Source organism: Pseudovirgaria hyperparasitica (assembly GCF_010093815.1).
Source record: "Pseudovirgaria hyperparasitica strain CBS 121739 unplaced genomic scaffold EJ05scaffold_3, whole genome shotgun sequence".
In the NCBI taxonomy this organism is placed as follows: Eukaryota; Fungi; Ascomycota; class Dothideomycetes; order Acrospermales; family Acrospermaceae; genus Pseudovirgaria; species Pseudovirgaria hyperparasitica.
In genome coordinates, this window is record NW_022985551.1 from 998287 (window position 1) to 1024648 (window position 26362).

At 50.6% G+C, this 26362-nt stretch overlaps 11 protein-coding genes across 11 annotated transcripts; 5 read left to right on the forward strand and 6 right to left on the reverse strand.

Moving 5' to 3' along the window:
• Positions 1–462: 462 nt before the first annotated feature.
• On the forward strand, positions 463–1914 carry EJ05DRAFT_461628 (phosphotransferase enzyme family protein-like protein; the record flags this gene model as incomplete). The annotated part of the gene is made up of 1 exon (XM_033742652.1): positions 463–1914. Exon 1 carries the CDS (start codon positions 574–576, stop codon positions 1912–1914), a length of 1341 nt encoding a protein of 446 aa, XP_033603440.1. The 5' UTR covers positions 463–573.
• A 4455-nt stretch (positions 1915–6369) lies between these two features.
• EJ05DRAFT_248855 (uncharacterized protein) lies at positions 6370–7251 on the forward strand. Its single transcript, XM_033740143.1, has one exon. The coding sequence runs from the start codon at positions 6595–6597 to the stop codon at positions 7093–7095; it is 501 nt and encodes a 166-aa protein (XP_033603441.1). The 5' UTR covers positions 6370–6594; the 3' UTR covers positions 7096–7251.
• EJ05DRAFT_248854 (uncharacterized protein) lies at positions 7252–8324 on the reverse strand. The gene has a single exon (XM_033740142.1). The coding sequence runs from the start codon at positions 8006–8008 to the stop codon at positions 7409–7411; it is 600 nt and encodes a 199-aa protein (XP_033603442.1). The 5' UTR covers positions 8009–8324; the 3' UTR covers positions 7252–7408.
• A 1869-nt stretch (positions 8325–10193) lies between these two features.
• EJ05DRAFT_248874 (uncharacterized protein) lies at positions 10194–10660 on the forward strand. The gene has a single exon (XM_033740144.1). The coding sequence runs from the start codon at positions 10245–10247 to the stop codon at positions 10518–10520; it is 276 nt and encodes a 91-aa protein (XP_033603443.1). The 5' UTR covers positions 10194–10244; the 3' UTR covers positions 10521–10660.
• Positions 10661–13094: 2434 nt separating this feature from the next.
• EJ05DRAFT_483416 (homoserine dehydrogenase-like protein) lies at positions 13095–14435 on the reverse strand (the record flags this gene model as incomplete). The annotated part of the gene is made up of 4 exons (XM_033745250.1): positions 13095–13167; positions 13228–13355; positions 13408–14297; positions 14399–14435. The coding sequence occupies 4 exons, from the start codon at positions 14433–14435 to the stop codon at positions 13095–13097; spliced, it is 1128 nt and encodes a 375-aa protein (XP_033603444.1).
• Positions 14436–16286: 1851 nt separating this feature from the next.
• On the reverse strand, positions 16287–17731 carry EJ05DRAFT_417025 (uncharacterized protein; the record flags this gene model as incomplete). The annotated part of the gene is made up of 2 exons (XM_033741440.1): positions 16287–16358; positions 16499–17731. Coding segments are annotated over 2 exons (1305 nt in total), but the record flags the coding sequence as incomplete, so codon positions are not given.
• Positions 17732–18499: 768 nt separating this feature from the next.
• EJ05DRAFT_535864 (uncharacterized protein) lies at positions 18500–19334 on the forward strand. The gene is made up of 3 exons (XM_033749273.1): positions 18500–18730; positions 18799–18894; positions 18952–19334. Exons 1-3 carry the CDS (start codon positions 18559–18561, stop codon positions 19020–19022), a joined length of 339 nt encoding a protein of 112 aa, XP_033603446.1. The 5' UTR covers positions 18500–18558; the 3' UTR covers positions 19023–19334.
• A 90-nt stretch (positions 19335–19424) lies between these two features.
• Positions 19425–21350, reverse strand: EJ05DRAFT_497566 (uncharacterized protein; the record flags this gene model as incomplete). Its single annotated transcript, XM_033746549.1, has 3 exons — positions 19425–19538; positions 19597–21184; positions 21256–21350. 3 exons carry the CDS (start codon positions 21348–21350, stop codon positions 19425–19427), a joined length of 1797 nt encoding a protein of 598 aa, XP_033603447.1.
• Positions 21351–22469: 1119 nt separating this feature from the next.
• EJ05DRAFT_249031 (uncharacterized protein) lies at positions 22470–23649 on the reverse strand. Its single transcript, XM_033740145.1, has one exon. It carries the CDS (start codon positions 23267–23269, stop codon positions 22616–22618), a length of 654 nt encoding a protein of 217 aa, XP_033603448.1. The 5' UTR covers positions 23270–23649; the 3' UTR covers positions 22470–22615.
• A 9-nt stretch (positions 23650–23658) lies between these two features.
• On the forward strand, positions 23659–24437 carry EJ05DRAFT_508222 (cytidine deaminase-like protein; the record flags this gene model as incomplete). The annotated part of the gene is made up of 4 exons (XM_033747991.1): positions 23659–23781; positions 23837–23941; positions 24000–24208; positions 24269–24437. The coding sequence occupies exons 1-4, from the start codon at positions 23725–23727 to the stop codon at positions 24435–24437; spliced, it is 540 nt and encodes a 179-aa protein (XP_033603449.1). The 5' UTR covers positions 23659–23724.
• Positions 24438–24511: 74 nt separating this feature from the next.
• Positions 24512–26196, reverse strand: EJ05DRAFT_483421 (uncharacterized protein; the record flags this gene model as incomplete). Its single annotated transcript, XM_033745251.1, has 3 exons — positions 24512–25163; positions 25212–25943; positions 25997–26196. The coding sequence occupies 3 exons, from the start codon at positions 26194–26196 to the stop codon at positions 24512–24514; spliced, it is 1584 nt and encodes a 527-aa protein (XP_033603450.1).
• Between the last annotated feature and the right edge of the window lie 166 nt (positions 26197–26362).

Genomic DNA, 26362 nt, shown 5'->3' on the forward strand with positions numbered 1-26362 from the left:
ACAATCTTAGAGACTACATCTCCGTCAGATAGTCAATTAGAGGTTTAGATGGAATTATACACACCTTGGTCCTGAAGACACGAGCGACTAAGTATGATAAGCACTCGACTACTTCCCTCGGCTAAACCTTTAACTAGTATAGATTCTATAGTATCTATCTTAATTTTATCTAGAGCTTAGATATAGACTAGATAGAGCATATATAGTATCTAATACTTTATTACGGCTCCGCTAGATCTATAATAGAGACTACTTTACTATATATTATAACTCTATAGTATACTATATATATTTATTATATTTCTAACTAGATTATTACCTTTTAAAGGTTTTATAAAGTCTATACTAATATTTATTAAGGTATATAAATATATAGCTATGTAGACGGAGATAAGTGGGTAACACGGCGGATCCGCACCCGCTAACCGCTGGGTATCTCGAACTTCACTGGACCACTGCAAGGTGGAATCAACATTGTGCGCGCCAGCCGTAGATAAGAAGCGTCTTTCCAAATCTTTCGACATTCACACAGTCGCCTGCTATTTCGCTCTCAATGCATCGGCTTCTCTTACCATGAGTATATATGACGAAATTGCAGAAAAGATAGGTGATGATGAATGGGACAAGTGGAAGAAAGAGGTCCTGAACACAAAAGATGAAATCGCGCATTTTGTCGCACACTATCGGCCAGGAAGCCAAGATCCAGAGGTAATCGATTGGATGGGAGGTTCGTTCAATCTTTATCTGCGAGTTATGTTCAGCGATGGGGGCGCGGATGCCATGATTCGTTTTTCAGGGCAGGGACACTCCGTTTCCCGGGACGAAAAGACGCAGAACGAAGTCGAGACGATCAAATTCATCCATGAAAACACCACGATCCCAGTTCCACGTCTGCTAGGCTGGGGGTTGACCAAAGACAGCCCTCGCCAGCTTGGTCCATTCATCATCTCCGAGTTTGTGGAGGGAGTCAGTTTAAGTAGCATTCTGTCTGATCGTACCGACGTGCAGAAGCTCTGGCTAAACCCAAACATTGACACGAAAATTCTGGACACTGTCTACGAGCAGATCGCTGATTTCATGCTTCAACTCTATCAGTTCAACTTCTCTAGTATTGGGGCCATCTCAAAGGACGCTGAAACGGGCAGCTGGTCTGTCAAGAGGAGGCCTCTAACTTACAGTATGAATGAATTGGCGACGTCTACGTTTTACCCAGTCGATGAATTCCCAAGCAACCCGTTCAACACTGCAAGCGACTACTTCCAGTCTCTCTCGCAAGCGCACTTAACTCACCTTCGCACTCAACGCAACTTCTGTTCCAGTCCTAAAACTGCTAAAGAGCTATACGTCTCCTGCAATCTGTTCGCTCAACTAGTTTCAAAGTACACCGTTAATGACCGTGGTCCTTTTAAACTTTTCTGCGACGATTTCCGGTGTCAAAACATGCTAGTTGATCCAGAAAACCTCCGCATCACTGCTGTGCTAGATCTTGAGTTCACAAATGCAATGCCTGAGCAATACGCATCAGAGTCACCGTGGTGGTTACTTCTTGTTGGGCCAGAGGCATATCTGTTCCGCGGCCGAACTATAGAAGAGTTCGAGGCTGCTTATAGGCCTCGCTTGGAGCAGTTTATCAGAGCGATGCAGCGAGTTGAAGAAGCAAAAGGTTTAACGATTGATAAGACGAGTCTTTCGAGTCTCATGCTAGAGTCCTGGCATACGAAAAGATTTTGGTTTAATTTTGCTGCGCGGAAATCGCTTGATGTTGACGTGCTCTTTAATAACTGCCTGAATGAGGATGGCCACGGGCTCGAGTCGCTAGACGAGGACCTTCAAGCTGGACTGGATCCATTTGTCGAAATGAAAATGAAGCAGTTGAAGGCATATGATATAGATTGCAAGGAGTTACTCAAGTAGTCTGAAATCTGAGTCTCATGTTTCTATTGTAATCTTAGCAATTTCTTTAGCTATTAATGAATACTGCTATTTTGAAATATTAGTGAATGCTCTACGAATTTCGCGTCTCAACGACAAGACGAGGCCTACGGTTACTGCCAAGGTTCTTCAAATTCTTTGTCTCCTCTACTGATATGTGGCATGTTGGGGGGGGTATATGATGAGTCTTCGCCGGATGGTGTCGCATCTCTCAATTGTTCGTGTGGTTGTGCGGTTGTATGTGTTACGGTGTCACTAGGTAGTAGATGTCTCAGCCTTCATACAGGATGCAGTCGTACAACGCCTCCTTTCCCATCCCTCCCCATGTCTCACGGCGTCATACGGACGGGACTCCGGGCACTTGGCTGGTTATACTGTAGACTGTATGCTGCACGCTGTATGGTGTATCTATGCATGAAAAAGGCATGGCACAGCTCGAGGTCAATTCCATCCCATTCCATACCATCACATTCCATTCCATTCCATTCCATTCCATCATTGCATTCCATCTATCCGATCCATCGCATTTCATTCCATTCCAACACACTCCCCCACCGCGCCACCACATATATCGGATACATAGCAAAAGCACCCGCACACGCGCGCGTTACGCACAGAGGAAGTCAATGCGCCGCGGGATCTGCCGGAGAAGAAAAGAAGAGGGGGAGGGGGGGGACCAGTAGCACTGCATATTATTATGGAATATAGATTGTGGTGTGGTGTGGTGTGACACATACGGGTACCACACACTACATGCGTACTACAGGGGGAATTTGTGTTTTCTTTGGGGGGCAAAGCTTGTGCGGGCACTTGGGGCTTGGGGGGAAAGCTTGTCGTCGCCGAAGATACAGTCGGGGGTATTGATAGTGTAGGGTGTGAATGTGGGACAGGCTTCTGGGATGTTGAGTGGTTTGCAGGGTTAGCTATGATGATGATGATGATGATGATGATGATGATGACGACGACGACGATGGCGATCGGCGGTGAAGCGGGATGTCTAGACCTTGGTTTCAGTCTCTTGCCCCCTAGAGTTCTAGGACTGAACTCCGAGCTGTGCATATGCGTGTTCGAATGACAGTTATCTCCGTCCGTGTGCTGCTGCAGGCATGCAAGCGAACAAACAAGCAAGCAAGCAAGCAAGCAGCGCAGCGCAACAGTCCTCAGGATGGTCGAACGGAGGCCAAGGGGCTAGAAGCGACTTAGCAAAAGCTTGAATTGATAGTTTTGAGGTGCGTTTGTATGACGTCGCCGGCTTTGCGTCCCCTATCCTTATCGTACCTAGTATTCTATCCTATCCTACCCTGCAGCGCATCACATCGCACCGCATCGCACAGCGGAAGATGATCCGCGGACACGCCTTATGCTGCCTGCATAATGGATGGAAGCTGCGTGGGCTCGTAGTCGTCGGACACTTTGTTACTTTTTCTACCTTGACTACATACTTACGAACCTTGAATGCATCGTCTACCGACTTGGAGCATATCGTATCACACTACCACCACCATCACCATTAATTACTATTAAAAAAAGTCTTTATCCCAATAGCCACGTACCCACCAGCCAATCGGGCCCACTCCACAACTCCGACGCCCCAAGCCCAACACCAAGCCTAGCCTAGCTCATCTCAGCCTAGTTCCCACATCCAAGCCTCGACCCCCTCTAGCCAAGCGGAAGCTTAATGGTATTTAGCTTTCTTTGCTTATAGCGCGTAAGGGGAAAAAAGGCGGGGTTTAGTTGTCGATCAACCCCATTTTTTATGGGTGAGGCGAGACTAGAGGTAGATCTCCACTACAGTAGATCAATTGCTTTAGACCCGCTTTGAGGGGGGTTTCTCAGGGGGCGGGGATGGAGGTGGTTTCAGGGACTGTTTGCACCGGGGTTTCGGGTGATTTTGGTGGGTTAAGTGGGTTGGGTTGGGGAAGGGGGATTTTCTTCTGGGTCTGGGGAATAGTGTGGATTGTTGTTGAGACTGGTGGGGGTTTGGATTGTTTGGGATGAATTAAGGATGGAAGGTGAGGTGAGGAGGAGAGGAAGACGTCTGAGATTGTTGCGCACGTAAGTTGTGCGTGTGCCGTCCTCACGCGATCAGGATATCTCTCTCTCTGTGTGTGTGTGTGTGTGTCTGTGTGTAAGAGGCCTAGTCGTAGTCCGGGCAGCGCCGCTGATTGTCCTGGCAGCGGGAACGTATAACGGTATGAATCGCACAAGCACACGCCTAGCATCAAAAGAAGCACCGTCCAACCCCGTCGCAGACACCGTCACACCCAAGCAAGCACCTAGAAGCAAGCAGAACCATTCCTAGGAGGACGTAGACGTGATTACGCGTCGCACGTCGCACCTTCAAACCCCAGCCCACCTCAAAACCCCGGACATCGAACTAATTAACTATCAACAATCCATCCATCTAGCCAGAAGCTTAATTAGTACATACACACACGCATACGTCCAAACCGGCACCGGCATACCAGTACTGTACGTAGGCCATCACACCGCACCTCGCACCAAACTTTTTCGTACAGAGACAAAAAAAAAACCACGCGTCACAAGCCTTTCTCCGGCCCGCAAACAAGATTATTGGCAAAAGCTTGTTCCGGTGTGTGGGTGCAGCACCCTGCCGCTGTGTGCTCCGTGGGACCGTACTATACTTTCATTGCTTCGTGTACCTTTGATGATGATGATGTGCATAGATAAAGGGAGGAGAGGAGGAGATGTTGCACGTGAGGTATGAATGGGTTGGTTGTGTTAATTAGTGCTTGTGTTTCTTGGTTGGTTGGTTGGGAAGGAATGATAAATTGCGTCGGTGATGGGTAATGGATGCCTCACGGCGACAACGCGAGTGCGTGCATGCATGCGGACTGAATATCTATTTCCCCTGCAAAAAAATACAGGCAGATCCAGATCCAGATCTAGATCCAAAATCCAAAGCATCGGATTCTTCCAATGTGCATGCATGCATACATGCATGCGTGCGAGCAAAGCCGGGCCTGACCTGGACTTGGGATCATGGAGTAACCCATGCAAGGCAGACGTCCTTTCGTTCTCAGCCTCGTTGCTTCGAGGCCGTAGTACTGGATTCAGCCTGGTTTTGATACGAGTTTTGCATTGCAGACTAGATCGCATTGCATGTGTGTTGTGTTTGGAAGACGGATGCTGCGCTGCAAACACCACCGCACCGCACTGCCAGCACTGTTGCATGGAATGGAATGGGGGATCATGAATGGATGCCTCGTTCAATCCTCCCCTCCCGCCCGCCAGCCCGCACGATGGATAGGCGTTTGAAGAGAGATATGTAGAGACCTAGATAAGCGCGCCTTCGCTATTAGCAGCACGGCACAGCATCAGCATAATTAGCAGATCTCCATATCACAGATCAGATCAGATCAGATTCCAACGCAGCCATCCATCTGCATCCATCATCACTCCCTACAATACTACCTACTAAACCTACTAGCCAGGAGGATTCTCAGCCATCAGGATCCCCTCAGCCAAAGGCGTCCGGCAGCCCGGCCGGCAGCCCGGCGAGGGAGGGACGATCCGACTCACACTGACTGACTCATTCCTGTGTGGCTTATAACGCTGACGCTCGCTCCGAAGTAGCGCAAAACCCGCCTTGCCTTGAACAGAAATGCTTGTAAGTTGGCTGATATCGTATTGGATTGGAGAGATAGTGAGCTTGTATTCGTAATCCATAAGCCGCGTCTCTCATAATCAACATGCACGCACGCTGCATCGCACCATTCCCCAAACGCAGTTACTACTAGCGAGGATACATTCGTGGATATGGATAGGGATAGGTAGCGAAAGTAGAGCAGACCCTGACCCTGTCCCGTCCCTATTTCCAAGGCGCTAATCGTACTGTAGCTAACAGGCTAACTAACAGCCAGTCGTGCCATTTACTGCTTTTGGAATAGAGAGGGGAGAGAGATGAGAGAGATGGGAGGCCTGAACGGTGTGTGTATGTGTGTGTGCACTGTGTGTATGAACATCAACTTCTGGCATTCTCTTCTTGAAATGATGAATATGATGATGATGACGGGGCGGAGTCGGGCAGGATGACACGGTATGTGCACCCCAGGGGGGGCAGGCTGTTTGGCATGCTGTTTAGCTGTTTAGAAAACAGTTGGCTTCAGAAGGCTATTTTGCATTCACAACGCTCTTTGCCACAAGAGGACAGTGTGTGTGTGGAGGGAGATGTATTTTTTCTGACGTTGTATTATTGGGGTAATTAGTGGAATGGTGATGTAGATGTGTATGTACGAAAAGTGGCTGTGGAGGGACGGTGGCCGGACGGGGCGGTGCACGCACACACATACCCTATCTACGATTAGTGCCGGGACTACCTGAGCAAGTAGGCATCACGGTCGGTCTCGAGTCTTGACCCAGATGCGTGTTAGCCTTGCGAAGAGAATAGAACAGAAACAACAAGGCCATGGACACACCCCTGCATCAATGGCATAGACAGACAGGCTGTTGTTCTTGTTTCTGATGGCGGATGTGGCTGCATATGCAATAACAAGTGTGCTCGGTCGGTCGGACGGTCGGTCGCGAGCGACCTAGCGAATAATAGTCATCATTGGACAGTCAGTATGGATCGCTAGGTAGTAAACCGGCGTTATGATGCACATGTCCGACAAGGCCGAGGAATAATCACTCAAGGATGGAATGAACGAAATGCAAGTGACTCTCGGACGGGTTTCACTGGATGATTGGCAAATATGTAACTTCATTTCTTTTCTGTGGCCGTGCTGTGTGTGTGCTTTGTCCATGGCCATTTCAGCCTCAATATGCGCCCGGCCTCGTCCGTTATGCCAACAAAACTCTCTCCCCCCAACTCGTATCACCGTATTGATGGTAGTAGCACCTGGAGTAGTAGCAGCGTATGTGGTAAGAACGCAAGTAAGACCTCGCAACACAAATGGTGGCGCACAATGTATTGCTAGCGCTGTCTGCGTCCGCGACCGTCCCGGCTCGCCCCGTCACTCTAAGGCGTCGTCTCGTTCGTTGTACGCCTGCGCGACTGCTTTTGATATCCGTCGCATGACCCTGCAAGTGCCCAAACAGAAGAAGCCCATGCACGCGTCCCAACAGTGGAGATATTTCAAAACAGGAGATATCAGATCCATAGATCAAAGAGTTGAGAATAGTACAGATTGCAAGAAGTGAACAGGTTGGTTCGTGATATCATTCCCATATGTGGATCCTGCCTGGTGTTACGGATCCGACCCTTCCAAATGATGAGTTGGGTGACGCAAAAAACGCCGGAAGGCTACGTTGCGGCGTGCCTGTATGCTTGCTGGTAGTATAGAGAAAAACAGAAGGAAAGCACAGCGTTTCATTGTGTCGCTGCAAGAAAAATAACAATGGCGCTGTGTGGGGTATCGACAAAACAAAGGTGCGCTCCAAGACAAGGCAGAGTTCGAGGCGGGGGAAGCTGTCAAACGAGGAAAATGTGACAGATCACCAGCCTGGCTGGACCCTACTTGACGAAGCTAAAGAAGCCTTTGCCCATCATCTTGGTCTTCTTCCTGAGGCTTTTGCCGAACACGGACGAGGGTTTGGCATGTGAGCCAGTTGGTTGGCTGCCGTTGTTGCTAGATCCTGACTCCGTCGGACTATCGTCGTCGTCGTCTTGTTCCTCCATGAATTCTGATAGTCGTGAATCGATGGACTGCATGCGTTCCGGGCGGTTGTTGAGGTACGAGTCGATGCGAGCATTGATGGCTCTGTTCTTTACGCTGTGGGACATTACTGTGATGCTATTGTTGCTCCCCGTTCGTGACAGACTGCCTGACCGGCTCTCTCGTCGTGTGCTGGACAAGGATGTGGAAGGCTTGCGTGATAGATGGTGACTGCTTGCTGTGGACGGCGTCCGACCTCCGCCGATGATGCGATACGAGCCATCGTCTGTGTTCCAGCCATCGCACCAAGGACAGAAGTCACAACGGATCTCCCAGCCCTCGAGACCGAGCTTCCGTGTGCAGTTGTCGAGGTTGGTGGAGTCGCTGCAGGAGCGAACAAGATGATACCAGCGATGCTGGCAGTCGCGACTGGCGACGTTGAGCTCGGCTATACACATGGCGAGTCTTGGTAAAGTGGGAGAAGATGCTTGGTATCTTCTAGTGAGGGTAGGGGAAGAAACGGCAAGCTTTTAACAAGGCGTGGCGCCTAGGAATAGCGGTAGCGGTAGCAGGAATCTTAAGTGATGTAGTCTTGGTAGCCTGCCGGTGATAAGATGCTTAGTCGAGGAGGTGACGTGGAAGGTAAAGACCGGGGGATTGAATAGAGTGGTAGTGGTAATACTGGTCTGGTATTGGTGACGGAACCGGTGTAGAGGATAGTTGGATGGCCGCGACAGGATGGATGCAAGCTTAGCATTTAGATGTTTATGAGTAGTAGCCGGATCGTCAGGTCCGCACCGATGAGGCAGGTCTGTGGGGTCGGAGAGATGGTTTGACTGGCTGGACTACTGGATCGTTGGGCCGAAAAGTGCGATTATGCGATATTGGGGGTCGCGCACGCACAGATATTGTTTCCGTTCTTGTACTGCTGCAAAGGTTGCGCGGCTTATCAGTTGCTGTCTTGTCGGATTAATCGGAGCAACGGCTGAAGGAGGGGGGGGACACTATTATCAGGAGTGTGCCTAATGCGCTGCTGCTGATGGCTCAGCAAGACGCCAAGAATGGCGATGCTTTGTGATGCCTGGCCGTGATGGTGTTGCACTTATGCAGGCTGCTGCCGAGCTCGCCTGTTCTCCTTCCAAGAGCTGCTAGACGCAGACGCACGTGTATATTGCTGACGATACACTCCCCTTACAAAGCTTTGAAGAAGCAATACAGATTTGAGACAGTAACACGGCACGTCTCGTTGGTGGCAGATGCACCTGGACTTGCACTTGCACTTCAGGCGGGTCGGGGCGGATAAGAAGCAAGTTTGTTGATGGCGGCAAGATTTGCGTTGAAGATTTGGTTGATAGGTGTATATATCGTGGATGGTCGGGTTGGTATGATGACGAGGGACGACAGACGGTTGGGTGATATAGTCCGAGATGAAACAAGCCGTTCAACGAGGACGAGCGAGTAGAGGTTGAATTATGATTATCGGACGGAACAGGAAAGATGGGACCTGGTGTGGTTTTGAGGCGTGGGATTTGAAGAGATGGCCTTTCTCTTCCAGCGATGACAACAAGGGGGAGGGGGAGGGGGAGCGCAAGGGAAAGTTTTGGGGGGGCAGAATGTGACGGGAGGTGGTAGGTTCTTTATCATGAATTATTAGCAGGGAGGGCGTGGTGTAGGAACTCCCTTGGCCAAATTGCGCTCCACCTGCCTAGACATCAGAGCAAAGTGCTACAGTACTTACTGTAGCCAGGTATGTGTATTAAAGGCACTGGGACCCGGCACTGGCACTATTCTCCCTCTCCCCCCCTGTACTTGGGCAAGTCGGGCACGTTTTACTGCTCGAAACGGCACGAAACAGCAACAGAAGGACGCCAGACGCCAGCGGGCGGCGGGGGAGAATGGCAAGCTTAAGTTAGGTGCGGACCGGGGGGGGGGACCGGGGGGACGGGGGCGTCTCTGGGGCGTCTCTAGGGCGTGTCCAGGGCTAAAACAGTGGGAAGCTGTAGCTGGACCAGCCACGCGAGCGAGCGGTGGACGCGCGGGACATGGACTGTTTGTTGGACATGACTGCCAACTGCCCCCCTAATTAGCTGCAATACAGGAGAATCTGGCTGACTCTTGGTCCGCCAAGTCCTCCATCCTCTCCCCGCGGCCGGGCGTCACCCTCCCCCCCAAAACAACCAAAATTCCTTGATCTCTTGGCTCTATCCCGGGCACCTCGCATACCTCCAGAGCAAGACACGTACCCGCTGTGCGACATCTCTGTCTCTGCTTCGTCCGTGTTGCTGATGTCTTGTGTAATCAGTGTGTCTGCAAACTCATATGACTGTGGTGAGTACTCTGTTGTTGTTCATTTTCCAGGGATTCTCGGACATGGCATGGTGGTGGGATTGTGAGATGCCTAGGGCCCCGGCCAATGCCAAGCTGCCAGGACGCCCTCCAGCTTTCTCTACTCTTCTCTACTGTTCTGCTACTGTACTGTGTGTGTGTAGAGAGAGCGAGAGAGAGAAAGTCTTGGCCTGTTGGAGTTGGAGTCTTGGAATTGCAGACGCGTGGTCGAGGTCTAAGCGCCTCCGTTCCACTCCACTCGCTCCACTCTTCTTACTGGCCCGCGCCGCCGCACTGAACCTTTTTCTGTCGACTTTCCTCACCGCAACCTTTGGCTTCACTGGGGCCTGAGTCATCTATGCTTTAATCATGTTCGTCCGTGTTTTTCTGTGTTGCCTATCCTACACCTCCCGTACGCCGGCTTTCCGAAACGTGTGCTTATTATTGGCCTTCCAACTCTCAAAAAGGTTTTCCTCTTTTAGATCATCGCGCCTCCTGCCAGTGCGCTCAGATCCCAGCTGTGTGACATGGTGGAAGTTGCGTTTGTTGCTGTATCTTATGTCCACTCTTTCCTCCCCATCAGAGCATGCCGGCATTAGCAGACCACTTCTGACTAGGGTCCCATGTCCCCTGGTTTGTCCGTGAGCACCGATTGCAACACGCCGTCAGGCCGCAGTGGACGGTTCAGTGGCTTGTCGCATGTCGTGGCGCTCCCGTGACAAGATGCCGGAGCACGACGAAGATCACACACGGGTCCAGACTCCTCTTTAGACGAGATGAGGTCGAGAGGGCGTCTGCAATAGAGCGTACATCGATATACCACAGCTCCGCGAGGCTGTCACTGCCAAGATAAGAACCGAAAGTCTTGAGGACCAGTGCTCATAGAGACAGCTCAGTGGCGCGTACTACACCTCCAGATGGCAGAATGTACACAGAAACGCTCAGAATGATGTCCGTCCCTCCGTCCCTCCCTCATCTCTGGGTCTCCACTTCATTTCCTCTCCGCCGCGCTCAGACCGCCCTAATTGTTCCAACGGCATTCTGCACACGAGTCACGGCACATGGAATCTCTGATCTTCACCAACTCTGCTGTTTGTGGAAACACCGTCTTCTCGATGATGTCTCACTTGAACCAACACCATATACTGTGTGTCTCTATAAAGTGTTGAAAGTACTCTACTCCCGCGCACCATCCAATAGCGGGCAACAATAAATAGTTAGGACCTGAGCGTATTAAGTCGCAACCCGGTCGGACAAACTTAGAGCGTAACTCCATAGCTGGGGCTGAGTGCTGTTATCATTTTCTCCGAGAGGATTCAATGATTACAAGCACCAGGCCCATAGCATGCATAGCTGGTAAGCAGGTGGTGCTATCCATTTCAAAGCCATTAAGGACTTTTCTAGACAATAGCTTCTACAAAACTGTTGTTCGAATTTAGCTCATCTCTTTCTCCCACGCACAGACAGTCGGTCGGCCGAGATGTAAGTTGTCCCAATTTTTACAATGACTCGAAACCCAGCCAGACCACAAGTTCGTATCGATGTATGTAAGTATAGCAAGGGAATGAAATCAGTCGCGACGAGCCAAGCGACAGCTCCCAACTCCTTGGACGGCAGGCGCACTCAAGGTGTGGATGTTGACTTATGTCATCAGCCGTAACGGGACGGCACGCTCTAACTTCATCCACCAGCCGGTTTTCCCTGTCTTTAGATCTACAAACTCCATCACTGCTGCATGTCCTCCTCTTTGACCGACCTTTTGAGTCTTGACAGCCACCAACAACGATGACTTATCCAGATATCTCCGATGCCACCTGCGCATTGTGTTCCACTCTGCTCCATCACTGCACTTTTGCCAGTCTACTGCCCGATTCCTGGTTACAACAGCGTCATGCTTTGATGCGGAGACCCACCGTATCACCTTGAATTTACTTACAAGCCCTCAACACCAGTCGCGCTTCGTTTCAAGATAACCTCTATGTGTTCTACATGCCTGATGTCAATGCTTAGAAGTCTGCCATCAGCAGAATCTGGACGCAGGATCTCTCCCTGTCACTTCTTACAACAAAGATAACAGGCAATCGCGGCGATCCTTAGCTGACTTGATCGAGATGCCTGCGGGAATCGTACGCACAATCTTGGCATACACTCCTCAACATCAGTATACGTCCGTCAGTGATCTTCCAGGGATTATCGTTCATTCGCAACGCTTAAAAGGAATGGCCTGGCGAAAACTGCTCTCTGGGAACCCTGTCTTCGCGCTGCCTCAATGTCTGGGATTGTTATGGGAATTAGAACTAGCCCACCATCTCAGGACAAGCATCGACGTCTGATGATCATCGCATATGACATTCCCACTGTCCAGGCCAGGATCCGAAGTCGTCACGGGTTGCAGCAGTTTCGTATATATTACGACACCATCCGTTCCGGCAGAGTGGTATTGCAGCGGAATTACCGACCTCTGTCGAATGAGCATCAGCGCTACCTACTTAATCAAGCAAATAGTACGTATTGGCGGGGGCGGAGTCGTCTACGGGCCTGCCAAGCCAAAGTCAAGACTTTCAAGTGTCCGCTGGGCACGCATGAGCTGCACATTGCTGCACATCAGCCGAGAACATGCTCGTCCTCGGCCGGGCTTCTCTCCAAGTCCAACCTCCCTCTTCCCCAGTGCCCAACGATGGCACCGCACCTGGCCAAGTGCAAGAATCGGTACCTATAATCATATCATCTCTCTATGATGTGACGCATACAGCTGCTACGTCTTCCAAGCTCTGTACGACCTGTGCGTGGCTTGTCAATCCAACCCTGCATGTAATTATGCCTACAAGACCTGGCAACGACGAGATCTTCCATCGTCAATAACGGCTATGCTTGCTGCTGCCTATAATCACAATCCGATCACTATCAGAGTTGCACACATCCTATGCGCCATCACAAGTTCACAACTGTCCTTCCCGAATGGCCAAGACCCGTCGCTTATCTTTGCCAATGAGAGGCCATGTTACCGGGAACGGTCAAGCCTGAACTTGGAATTTATCTTGCTTTTCTCCGATTCTTTTTCTTACCGCCTTGTGTCTTCCTATCAGATCAAACAGTAGACGACCCTGGCTCGCGCCAACAGCTCCCTCTGCCTATTTCATTCAATTCGTTGTCGAAAACAACCCGATGCATGCAACCGACTATCTACATGCACTCATCTTGAAAATTATTTGGCACCTCTCATGAATGCATCAGTCGTAGGCATTTGATTAGATCGCCAGTCACCCCCATTGCAGTCACATCGCCACCTGCCCTGCGAGGAGTAAGTGTCAAGTTTCGGTGCTAGAGTCTCGGCTCTTGATTTATCACTTACCCAGCGCCTTGAATGATCAAAGGGTTCTCCCCATACCGCGCGGTATAGAAGCTAATGATGTTGTCACTACCCTTGAGTGCTGCGATTGGGTGTGATGCGTCAAATCTGGTGAGGGTGTCGTCAGCCTCCTGCGTTCCTTCCTCAGCAGCGGTGGAAATACTTCTCTAAGCCAACCTTTACCTCTTTCTTGCCGACGTCGATACTTCCAACGAACCTGACAACCTTACCCTCAGCTGCAGCTTCTTTCTTCAATTTCTCCATTTCCCCGTCATATTCACCCAGCTTTTGCATAAACTCGTCCCCAGTCTTGCACGATTCCAATGCTGTTGGGATCAAGCTTTGAACAGGGAAGCTTGTGGGACTTTCCACAGGTAGGCCAGCTAGACGAGCGAGGATGGTCAGTTTGCGTGCCACATCTAAGCCATTCAGATCATCGCGGGGATCAGGCTCAGTGTATCCCAAATCCTTGGCCTTCTTCACTTCGGCGGAAAATGATCCACCGCCTCCGCCAACGGGCATGAAACTATTGAAAAGGAAGCTCATAGTGCCCGAGAAAACACCTTCAATCTTCCGCACCTCGTCTCCTGTCTCGACAAGCTCCTTCAGCGTCGAGATGACCGGAAGCCCGGCGCCAACACTGCTCTCGTGATAGATCCAACCACCCTTCCCATCCCCATTTCTCGCTGAAGCATATATATCCTTCCACAACGCATAGCTACTCGAAAATGCCTTCTTGTTAGGCGTGACAATGCTAATGCCTTGCTTCAGAAAGGAGGGATAGCTGTCCGCCCACTCCTGGTTGCTTGTATTGTCAATCAATACCACAGGCTCATCCGCCTTAGCCAGAAACTCCAGCACATCGGCGGGACTCTTCGCCGACGTGCTGGAAGTCTGTAGCTGCTCTTCCCAAGTGCTCAGACTGAGCGGCTGGTACGTGGGGCTGTAAATCAGCTTCTTACTGGTGGAAAGCAATACCAGCGAGAAGTATGTAGGTGCAGCGTGCGATTGCGACAGTCGTGATGCCAGCGTCTTCAATTGCGTCAGAAAGCACTTCCCGACTCCTCCCGCGCCTATATCAAGTCAAGTCAGTGGACCTGTTTCATAACAAGAGCATTCGGGATGGAGGGTTCGGGCTGCAAACATGCAGGTTTGCGGAGTGAGACCGGCGTACCTATGACGGCAATGAATATCTGCCGGGGTCCTGGCATAGTGGTGAGTTTCCTGTCGTTGAGAGACTTTCGATTGGATCTTGAGTGGGTTTGTTGAGTGCAGAGTGCTGGCGTGATGTTTCTTTTATACGCTTGAACAAGAAAGTAGCAAGACCCTGGTTGGCAATGCTTGACCGATGATGAGGAGCAGGGGCAGGTGAGCTTGAAGTGCAATGTGTGGTGTTTTGGGCAGAAAAGATGTGATGATGGGAATGTATGTGGGATAGTGGGGTGGGTCCTGAGCTTGAGCTTGACCCCGCCTGCATCATCATCATGGTCCCCTCGTCCTCGAGAGCTGCCCACGAGCACCAGAATGGAAAAGGATTTCCCATATGACACCTGAGGCGCCGCGGTCGTACGGAAGTCTCCAGCAAACCTCAATCGTCTATCCTTCGCAGTACCTTCCGACCTGTAGTTGATCACCTAGCCCCGTTCTGGCACTATACAAACATCTCTATGACCCTCTCGACAACACCATCACCAGATGGCCAAAAATCCCGCACCATACCTTACTGTGTACTGCTCGATACATAGCCTCGAGCTGTTACAGCGGATACCGCACCGAAGAAGGGCCCTGCGTAACTGCTTACCGTCGCCTTGTCATCCCCCATGTTGACCAAGCACGAAATACACAGTCCCATTGGACAATGACAATTATCAGAGTGAACACCGACACCACGGACCTGCGCCGCCGGGATTCCAGCGGCACAGTATGACCATGTATAAGCTGTGAACAGATCAGCATCAACAGCAAATACACGGCTCTATGTGAGCGAATTTTAAATTGCATGACCCCCAACAAAGTCTCCCATCTCTCTCTCGCAGTAAGTCTGACCCTTTTGGGAAACCGTCCTCCCAACAACACAAATCATCTAATGGCATTCGACAGAACCTCGAATTGATCCGTTCGTATGGTGGCAAGATGTACGTCTTTCCGCTCAACACCCCACGTCTCGGCGTAACAGACCTCTTCGTCCGGCTCTCGCATGCTCGGTCATTAGTCGGCTGCATATACTCGCCACTCCTGCCCCCGCGAAAGGACATTCGAGGTTCCGCTGGTAGTGTTAGGACGATGAACTTATGGCGTTGGGGTTCTGCCGGCGGGTTTATGCAACGTGAGACTCTGGAGCATCGAGTATGCCCGAGCGAGAGGACTGCTAGATTGTGAGAGGGACGGTCCAGATAGACGGTACATCTAATCCTGTATCAGCATGCATGCATGGCCTGAGTCATGTCTCTTGGCCGGAAAATGCTCTAATTATGACACGTGCTCGTGGGACCGAGATGCAGACTGCTCGTGTCGGGGCATGGCGATGGTAGCAGGTGACCTATGACTATCTGATTAAGGGGCTATGGGATAAGATTAGCTGTATCGTAGTATTATCAAAAACTCAAGCTAGGTCTGATGCATGCACGTGTTCCCTTGGCTGTTCCAGAAAGATAATGCATGCGAATGCATACGTGCAGTCTATTCCCATCTATATATTCACCCGTGAGAGTGCCGGTGTGTATTTATCAGTATCAAGCGCGATTTAGATCTAGATAACCTTCTGAATGCACTCCTTTCTTCACACTTCCTTCCTTTCTACCAACTCATGAAAGACCGGTCTTGTGTGATGGATAGATGGACATATCAGCACCCATGCTCCAGTCAACTGGCTGCTGTATAGTGTGACCGTTCATACTAAACAACTCAACAAGACGTCCTCATGCTATAGAGAGGGAGATATTTTCCAGGCCGTCTCCCTGGCATACTGAATAGTCCCAACTTATCTGCCAAACCAACTCCCTCCCTCCCTTCACAAAACAGCGATAGTCCGGACCCCCTTGTAGTCGGCCCAGTCAGGAAGGTATAGCCGCCTGACTAGCCTTCAAAGCCCCAATGACCGTCAACGCAAACACCGGAGACACGATATACGACGCCTGTACAAGAATTAGGACAGACCAGAACAGTCCAGAAATAGAAAAAAAGGGGGAAATTTTGTCCGTCCAATAAGCTTGGTTCAGGGGGGGAGGGGGAAACCCTTCAACAATGCCCTTCAACGTAACAACGAACTACGTACCGTCAACACTCGCGCAATCTTAAACTCGTCCTGCTCGTCCGCGCCGCTGCTAACCTGCACCATGGTGATCAGTTTCATGGCCGGTGGACCGGCGGGCATGACCATCATGGCGAACCAGAGCATGGGGTCGGAGCCGAGAAGCTGTGTGCGCGTTGCGAGGATGTAGATTGCGGGGATGGAGAGCGCGGGCCAGGCGAGGAAGCGGATGAGGAGGATGAGGGATGTTGCGTGCCAGAGGGGTTTTGTTTGCGTTGTTGGTGTTTTTGGCGTTGTTGTTGCTGTGGCTGTGGTTGGGGTCTGGATCGAGTAGTACAGCGACACGCCCGCGATGACGAGCGGCAGCGGCACGAATATACGGCCTATGTTCTCCCACGACGCAGTCAGCCAGGAGCGCAGAAAGCCGCCGTCGCTGGGCGCGGCGAAGAAGGCGGTTTTGAGCGGGGGCGTGAGGCCGATGAGGGTGCCGGCGAGGGCGCCGAGGAGGGGCGCGTTGAGGAAGTCGTAGAGGAAGAGTAGGGTCCATTGGATGTTTGGGTGGTGTTTGAGCCAGCGTTTGTGTGTCGCTGCTGCTGAGTAGTATGCTTCTGAGGGGTGGTGGAAGAGCAGTGAGGTGGTGGGACATGGATCTCGCCGGGCTGGAGATTTGCTCAGGAGGCTTGTTCCTTCTGAGGGGTTGTTAGTTGGGAGAGAGGGATATACGGCTTCTTCGTCGTGTGTTTCTTTATCGTCTGGCTCAGGGGTTGCTTCTGCGCTGACGAGCCGCGGTCCAACTGCAAATGTCAAGCAACTCGACACAGTCGCAAAGACGAGAAAGTATGACTTCGCCCGCTCAATAGCACGGGTCGTCGTCTCGTCCGTCACCAACAAGCTGCTCAAGATGCCCGTCTCGCTCAAAGACTGCATCAGCAGCAGCGGATAGCTAGTCGTGTTGTTAAACATGACCGCAACCGTCACCCATTTCGGCAGGCCAAACACCCTACGTGCAGAGACGCCCATGAGGAACGATACAAAGTGACAGAACACTGCCCACGCAAGAACTATCCCATACCGACCAACCCTTTCAGCTTCAATTTCCGCACCGAGCTTGGTGATCAGCAAGGCCGGGAGAAACATGCGGACGCATATCTTCGAGATGGCCTTTGCATTGCCCTGGTCCAGGAGCTTGAATCGAGCAGCGAGCACGCCGTAGGAGATGACCAGTAGCACCGACAGACCAGCCTGGACGGCTACCAGAACGGTATGAGCGATGCTAAAGGCCATGGACGAAATAGTGCCTCGTGTTGCTTGCACGAAAGGAAAAAAATCAAAGATACAGCAGAGACACACTCTCTCACTCTCACTCTCTCAGAAGTTGGCGACATTCTCACAGATAATAAATACACCATCCAGTAAAGCTACAACTACTGCGCTGCAGGTCGTCACACGGATGACCTCCTGCAGATCCATATCTGCTCCCGTGCGCAGGCGTCATCCGCCATAGCATCACAAGATCAGGCGAACCATAGAAGCAAGGATTCGCGACCGGCGATGAGAAATCGGAGTTGGCGACCGAAGTCGGGTCCTGCTATAATTAGTGCCCTGCGTACACGCGATTCCAGGGTCTGCGAAAAGCTGGTCACGATGCAGGAAGGACGCTAGTCCCGAAACGTAATGAACCTTGATGTCCAAATATAAAGCGATGCCAAACAAAGCATACATACGAGGTGAAGGCAAGATATAAGCGACGTACGAGTTGCGTCGTGTTTATAGTTCTCCATACGACCGTTTCCGTCAAACACGCCACCGTCACGCAACGTCTAGCCACGCTGAATAACGCAAATCCTCCCATTGGCCAGCACTGTTACGCAAGCTGACGATTAGACGGGCGCTGATTGGTTCCCTAATTCGAGATACTCCGTCATGCTCTGTCGAATGCTTCTATATCAAACAATAAATAGCAGTACCTGCCCGCCATCTATTCCTTCTCTCTACCATCTCTCACAAGCCCTCACTTTCAACTACCAAACATCAGAATACCAATCTTCAAATCATCCAATCCAACATTTATACTTCAATCCAGCATGTCTGTCCCAACCTCCGCCATCCCAGCTACCTGCTGCGGCCGCAACGGCGACGCCGCCTGCCCATGCGCCATGGAGGCAACCTGCTCGTGCGGAAAACAGCCTGCGCTCAAATGTACCTGCGAGAAGGCCGCGACCGAGAACACCCTGTCCGGCGCGAAGTGTTCGTGCAGTACGTCGCTCTCTTCTCCCTGTCTAGAAGGACCCTTAAGGAGTGAGTGCTAACGTTGTAATGTCCAGATCTTCGCCGTCAAGGTGCCTGCACGTGTGGCCGTGCCGCGACTGAGAACCAGAGTCCTGCTGCGTCTGCGTGCGCGTGTGGCTTGCGTCCTGCGGGTGCGTAGCCTCTGTTCTATCCTATATTTATCTCTTTGCTAATGTGTATGTGTGTAGATTCGTGTACGTGCGCTGGCGAGGAGACAGGTCTCAGGGCCGAGGAGACGGATTTCACTACTAAGAGATAGATTGCTCTGTGGTCGGAGATCTCTTTCTATGGGTGTCTACGTTTCGGGTGTTAAACGGGGATCGGTGGGTAACTGATTATTTTATGGCGAATGATGCTAGGGGGTGGTCGTTGTGGACAAGATGGCATTTATGGAAATTATGAATGTGGTCGTGGTCGTGGCCGTGGCCTCAATATCGGATGGGATTAGACTTTAGATGGCGCTGAAGGGGGTGCCCTGGTGTACCATAGCCAAGATGTATCATATGACGACTATCATTGACACTAATTTCGAGGCAGCATTGTGGCCTAGCTGTGTTGACACGTCTCGCATTTACGAAGCCTCATGGATCGCTCCTTTGTAATGATTGTTCTGAACGCAAAAATACTCACCATCACATTCAGCAGCAACATCTAGGAAGTGTCATGCGCGATTCCGCGAATCTTTTCCATAAAAATACACATTCCTCCTCTCCGTATACGTCATATCCGTCTTCAAAAACCGATATTCCACCCGACTCTCCGCAATAAACACTTTCTATATCAATGCAATTAGCCAAATGACGCCGTCAAGAAATCACGACACGCCAGCTTACCGTATGCACATTCAGCACGTGCCGTTCCTGCGGCACCTCCTCTTTGCAGCTCACCCCCATCCGACACCCCTCAAGTCCGTTATCCAGGATATCCTGGCATAAGTCGTAGTCTTCCGGCAGTCCTTCCTCGAACTTGATGATCTCGGCTGCCACGCGAGCCTCGCCGAAGGAGTCCCACACTCCGTCGCGTACTCGCCGTTGGAGCAGATATCTGATTCCGCGACGGCGGTGGTACGGATCGCGCATACGATGCGTGCAATGGAAAACGGCCGCCTGGAGACTGATGCTCGGGATCGGGATGAAGCTGACCGCCGCAGTGTTGTACCGCGGGAGTGCATCGGCAGGAGTATGATCCGTGTTGCCCGGAAGTGTCTCGATGAGGTCCAAGGCAGTCTTGAGCAGGTCGAAGGAGGAGTCCCAGCAGTCGATGAAGCGGGTGTGTTCGAAGAACCAGGACTTGATGATGCTCTGTGTTGTCAGGCCCCAGATCGCGACCCGTGTGATGGCGGAGATGGTGGTGGGGTCGACGGAGGGATTGGAGAGGAGGGTGTAGCGGAGGTTGGTAAAGGAACGCATCCATTGCTCGATGGCGGTCATGCAGTGGACTTCAAGGGTGGAGAAGACGCCTTCGGGGCGGATCTTGTCCACGGAGGGGGTGCGCATGTCTCGGTCTTCGAGGTAGGCTGCGTAGCACATTTGCCGGAAGATCAGGGTGAGGGTATTGCGTGCTTGTGTTAGGGAGGAGAAGACGGGTGGGATGGAAAGGAGTAAGGGGCCGCTGAATGATTCGAAGTTGTACTCGCAACTCTCGTCGGAAAAAGTCATTGCTTGAAGGTCAAGCAACGAGAATAGATTGGCAAGCTCCGATTCTTCGGCGTCATCCGTCGAGAAGGCATCTATACTTGCCTTTTTGTCTGGGTGTGCTTTAAGAATGCGATTTTCAGACAATATGCGCAGGCCATTCTTTAGATGCATGGCCGAAAGATTGTAGTTACCCACCAGATTCTCATAGCATACGAAAATGATACACGCGACAAGAACTCTCTCAAGATGCTCACGATCCTTCGACCTGCGTGACAGAAGAGCGTTCGAGCTCTTGATTGCTTGTGCGTACTGCGCCAGGGCAAAAGCACCTTTCTCACCCCGAGGCAGTCCCAGCTTGCCATTCCAGTGTTCATGCAAAGAACTCAATGCCAGGATGCCATACCTGATGGACGGTTCATCATGACACATCTGAAGAACACGCCGTTTCCAGAAATCAGTATCGAAGTGACCCAGGGCATTCTGTAGGGTGTATTCTCGAAAGAACTCAAAAGACCGGGCTTCAGCGTCGTTGCGGAAAGGAGATAAAGAAGGACTTCGAGACACAGGAAGAAGGGGATTGGACTTCCTACCACGGCTATCGGTCCGGAACGAAGCAGTTGTCGAATTTGGTCGTTGTGGAATTACCAAGAAGGAGGAGTTTCGCTGAGTTGCAGCGGCTGCGGCGGGCGAAAGCTGAGCAATGTCGTAACCAGCACATGTTCGTCCGGAGCTCCAGCAGCGATTGCACGAAGGTTTGCCTTCGTCACACTTAACTCTTCTAGCTCTGTAAATATGTTAGTATCAATTCCTCTACTCGCCCCAAGTGATTGATCAGTTGTTATCTGGCATACTCACCGGCAGGTTTTACACCCTGTCCTAACGCGAAACTTGAATTGCTTCTCTATTGCACGCAGCTGCGCATCTGAAGTCATCATCGTTTGCATGGACATGTTCTGTATGTATAGTACGCCTCCCTCAGTGATAGAGTCCAGAATATCAACAAGCGAGTCCCCACTTGTCAGCTGTCAGGTCTCTAATAATGACCCTGTGAGACAACAAGCTCCGCGTCAGAATGAGCCTTGCACAATTACTCTCAGCAGTTTGATAATGAAATCATGGCTGCCTCCAAAACGAAAAACCCGAATGCTTCTAGACTAATTACCTAGCGAGACAGAAGAGGCCGAACAGACCTAGAGGGACGAATAGCTAGACCCAATCGGAACCTGCCCGTCCAACCAGGATGCCTAAAAGTAAGTACTGTACATATGTGACTACACGTGACTTGAATTGGTTTTTGGTGCACTATCATTTGATTATCGTTGACCCATGTTACTTCATGTTTTGTTTAGAGCATATAGGCTCATGAGTCAGCCCAAGACCTACAGCCTCGAAAAATGGTACATCACGACAATATCGGCTGTTTGCAAGTGGGTAACGACGGTTGGAACGAATGGCTGCGCATCTGGCTCCCGATTCTTTCTAATTCTACATTTGCGTGCATGGCAATCTTCGAACTTGTCTAGCCTATGGCGATCTCTGCTTGTCGGATATCATACGCCCATGATCGTAATCGTATATTGGGCAAAATGACCACCGAGAAGCTTTCAGCTGAGACATCCTCGGAGCGTATACCTTCGCGAAGCATATCACATTTGATACTATTGCTTTTTTGGAACCGCTATCGACATTTGTATACCGCATAGTGGGTCTGTTCAGGTGTATATATGTTGCGCCTGGTAGTTACACATATAGGCCGATAGATACAATTTGGCCCGGAGCCAAAGACGAGCGACAGGTATTATTGAAAATAGACAAAAGGTTTTGCAGGTATGCTAGGAAGCTGCACACCAACGGCTCAGCATGTGACGTGTGAATAGAGACCAAAATGGGAGATATGAGAGCGTGTCTGTCATAAGCAGACATTCGGCGGCCGAAAAGAGTTTAGAGCAGTACTGATGCCGAATATACAATGGGTGTCCTGCAGGTCTGCGTTTCACCGCAGAATAAACCCATGAGAGCGAACCTAGAAACGGAACTAGTGCACACAGTCTCACAAAAATAGATATTTTTGCGGAATCATTTTGCAATGACACAAACCGCCAAAAAGTGATGTGTTTCCAAGACGTGCCTCGACGCCATAGCAGCCTCTGCCTAAAGGACAGCGAAGATGCTTGGAACAATGAACCTCCTACTAGATGTGATATGCCATTCGAGGCTATTTGATGTTGTTGAACAAGTCATCAGCACCCAAGTCACCGCCATCTAATTTCCCCAGCTCTGGAATGGTCGGCGGCGGCGGACCTCTTGCGATCCTTGGCTGTTTTGCGTTCTCTTTGTCTTGCGTTATGCTTCCATCGTCAGATGTGAACAGCGAACTCTTTCTTTTACTGAACCAGCCTGTACTTTTCCTCTTGCTTAATATTGGACTGTTCGGGGCATTGTAGACCGTAGTGCTAGTTCTGGAATCAATTGTATTTGGCGTTGAAGGACGGTCTCGTAGCGAGTCAGAGGAACCGAGGCTTCGTAGACCCAGGAAGCGTCGTACTGAGGATGGCCGCTTTGTGGAAGTTATGGGAGACTTTAAGGGTTCTGTCAAGGTGGAATCCGCCTGCGCGAAGGTGTCTATTGCCTTTGGTGCCCCGTTCTGCTTTTGGTCTGATAATCCGTTTATAGCTGCGCTCCCAAAGTAGCCATTGCCTGTGAAAGTGCCGGACGGGGTGGTAGGGTGCGACGAGAGAGGTCCTCTGCCGGGAGTGGGAGGACGAGGCTCATCAGGTGAGTCCTGCGGAGGAGGAATATTTGTGCCATCAGTGAGCGACACGTTGATCGGGGAGAGGGTGGGAAGCTGGAATTTCCCGTTCTTCGACATCGTGATTGTTGAGGCGTCGGTCGCGTTTGTTATGTGTGTCGGCTCAGGCTCAAGCGTTGCGCACGCGTTCAGGGGAGATGATGAGCTTGTCAATCACCTGAGGATACCCTGTGGCGTCGCGACGAAGACACAATTGTAGCTTGAACCGAAAGACAGGAGAAGGTAGTAATTACCGTGCAGGGGCAGGAAAAGACCGTTGCACTGAGGCGACACAGCAAGGATTGCTTGTTTGGGTTGCCGGATGGCTCTCGTGAGTGGAGACTTCAGCAAGGGAAGGGTTCGGTTTCGGTTCTCCCGTCTCTCCTGCGCCCGAGTGCCCCCGACTGGCGCTCGTGCGCGCTAATTTAGTGCTCCGCCTGTGTGAAAAGCAAATATCATTCGCATTAATCCTCCGAACAGACGCCACTCCCAACGTCCTTTCTCATATATATACATATATACATATAGAAATTGACATGGAGGATGAAGAAAGCTTACGTCATGGAAGCTTCATGCGTGAGGCTCTCAGTATGGTGGGACCTACTTTACTCACTCGATTCCATACCACATTCGCTGACGCACTGAAAGGCAGAGCTAGCACTCGAAAGCGACGAAACACCTGTGGGATGCGTTTTTGTGCATGATGGTAAAATTATTGGCAAGGGTATGAACGACACCAATAGATCTCTCAATGTAGGTGATTGTCGTGATGCTAACGCCCCATGATTATCTCCGCGCTAACATGGCAAAGGGCACGCGACATGCTGAATTTGTTGCTTTAGCAGAGATCCTGGCTAAGTACCCACTAAGTATATTGAAAGATACAGATCTGTATGTGACCGTCGAGCCTTGTGTTATGTGTGCCTCAGCACTTCGGCAGTACGGCATTCGGTTCGTCTATTTCGGATGCTGGAATGAAAGATTTGGTGGAACAGGCGGGGTTTTGAATATTCATGATGAGTGAGTATATATGTCTGTATGCAACCGTGTCTGAAGTCCCAGATGATAACATTGCGCAAGCCCTTCCGTCGACAAGTCGCTGCCTGTTAGAGGCAACATATTTCGAGAAGAAGCCATCATGCTCCTGCGCCGATTCTATGTTCAGGAGAACGAAAAGGCGCCAGCACCTAAGCAAAAGAAAACGCGCGAACTCAAGACGGCGATCACGCCGCTGGAGTTCAAGAAGTGATTCCGAGACACCCTTTGTATCCAACTGACGAGGTCAACGTATATCCCATTGGTGGCCATCAATATCGACATAGCTCAATTCGAGCTATCGGTACCTGTCTTATCCAACACGTGGCTAAGAAGCTTGCTCAATGAATCCGAGCACCGCTTCTTATCGCGTATGTGTGCGAGAAGTGGCATGTCCGCCTTGATCTCATCGACGACTTCTTCTAGGCACCCCTCTAGTACCTTTCGCATTCCCTTGTCCGCCTCCATCGATTGATCGTGCAATGGGTCTTTGAAGAATGTTCCCAATGATCGAGCGAGAGTGGCGTATGGGATCGGTCGCAGTGCCTCAATTTTTAGTTTCACATGCTCCATAATATTGGCTAATGCTCTATGCGACGCAATTCTCCAGACATACGTGCACTCAGTAAGAGCAAGTCGCTTTTCTTTGTCGGAGAGCGCTGCCTTCGGGCAGAGTGTCTGGGTCTTCCAGTCGACTAGATGAGGTGCAAAGTCCCCCTCTGTGACGATATCGTGAATGAGAGAAAAGTGTCTTGGGTCAATGGCACTCCAAGTTGCGGACTTGATGACATAACCTCGTTCTGGGTCCTTCGTTTTGGTATTACTGAGACCCCATGATTCAACTACTTTGGCATCAAACACGAAGTCCTTACTTGGGACTTGCTGACCACTGGACGTCAGACCGCCACCGATCATCAAAGTTACTTTTCGATTGTTGAGTCTACGTCATGTTAGTATATGTTTGTCACGGAAAGTTTGAAGATTTTACACTCGTCTCCATTTGGCTGCAATCTTCGCCTGTGTGAAAGGATCACTGACGTTCGGCGGAGGAGACTGGCTGACCGGGCGGTCTTCCTCATCCTCCTCATTCTCGGTTTCGTCGCTACTTACTTCGACCGACGACAGCTCTTCAATATCATCGTATGCGATCCTAGCTTGGTTCTGGGAATCGGTGAGCCTAGAGTGAGCTTCAGAAGGTAACGCCACCCTTGGGTCATAGATTGTCATTTGGCCATGCTCTAGAGGAACTCTAATGAGAGCGTTCAAATGGTGGTCAGACTTTGCTCCAACATCGAAAACGTCCTTACAGGTCTTCTTTGCTACTGGGGCTGACATTTCGACCTTACTTTTCCGCTTAGCATCACCACAAGTCAGAGCCTTCGGCAGTTCAACTGATGCTCGTAGACCGAAACGGGAAGTCAGATCAGTGGTCGTCACGGCCTTTGAGAATCGTGTGGGACATGGCAACGACTCATTACTATTGAACCTAACCCCGTCCTTGGCCACTGACTGAGGGTGATCCGGTTCCAGCTTTCTGACCTCAACAATCATGCAGTCGTCCTCGGCTGGCTCTTTTATAGCCATCACCGCTTCCCAGTACTTCAAATCAGGATAACCACCGTTGGTCGTCTGTACCATATTGTGTGCATGAGCATTCTCCAAGAGCTTTTGCACAGGTGGATAGTCGTAGGGGCTCAAGTCTCTTGGCTTCACCCATATTCTATGACTATCATCAGTGTCGAAGATATGTTGATGTCCAAGAGACTTATTTACCTTTGTATGTTCCTCTTGGCTAGCCGCAAGACTGCAATTGAGTCATGCTCTGGTCTTTGTTGTTCGCCAGTCATCTTCTCCGAAGTTGATACTATTACTGGCCAGGCTGGAACTTCGCCTGTCCACAGATAATATTTTCCTAGAGAGATCTCTACGGTATGCATTGGCTCCGCCAATAGGTGAGGTACATGGTCTTCCATAGAGCGAGCTGTTAGGCAGATAGACTTGTTGTGGGTTTATTGCATTCCGATCTATTTGTGCGGATTGTGAAGGTGGTAAAAATTATTGATGAGATCTGACCTTGTGTTGATGCTAAAGTGAATCAATCGGTGTGGTTTATATAAATTTAAGTGAAATCGAATGCTC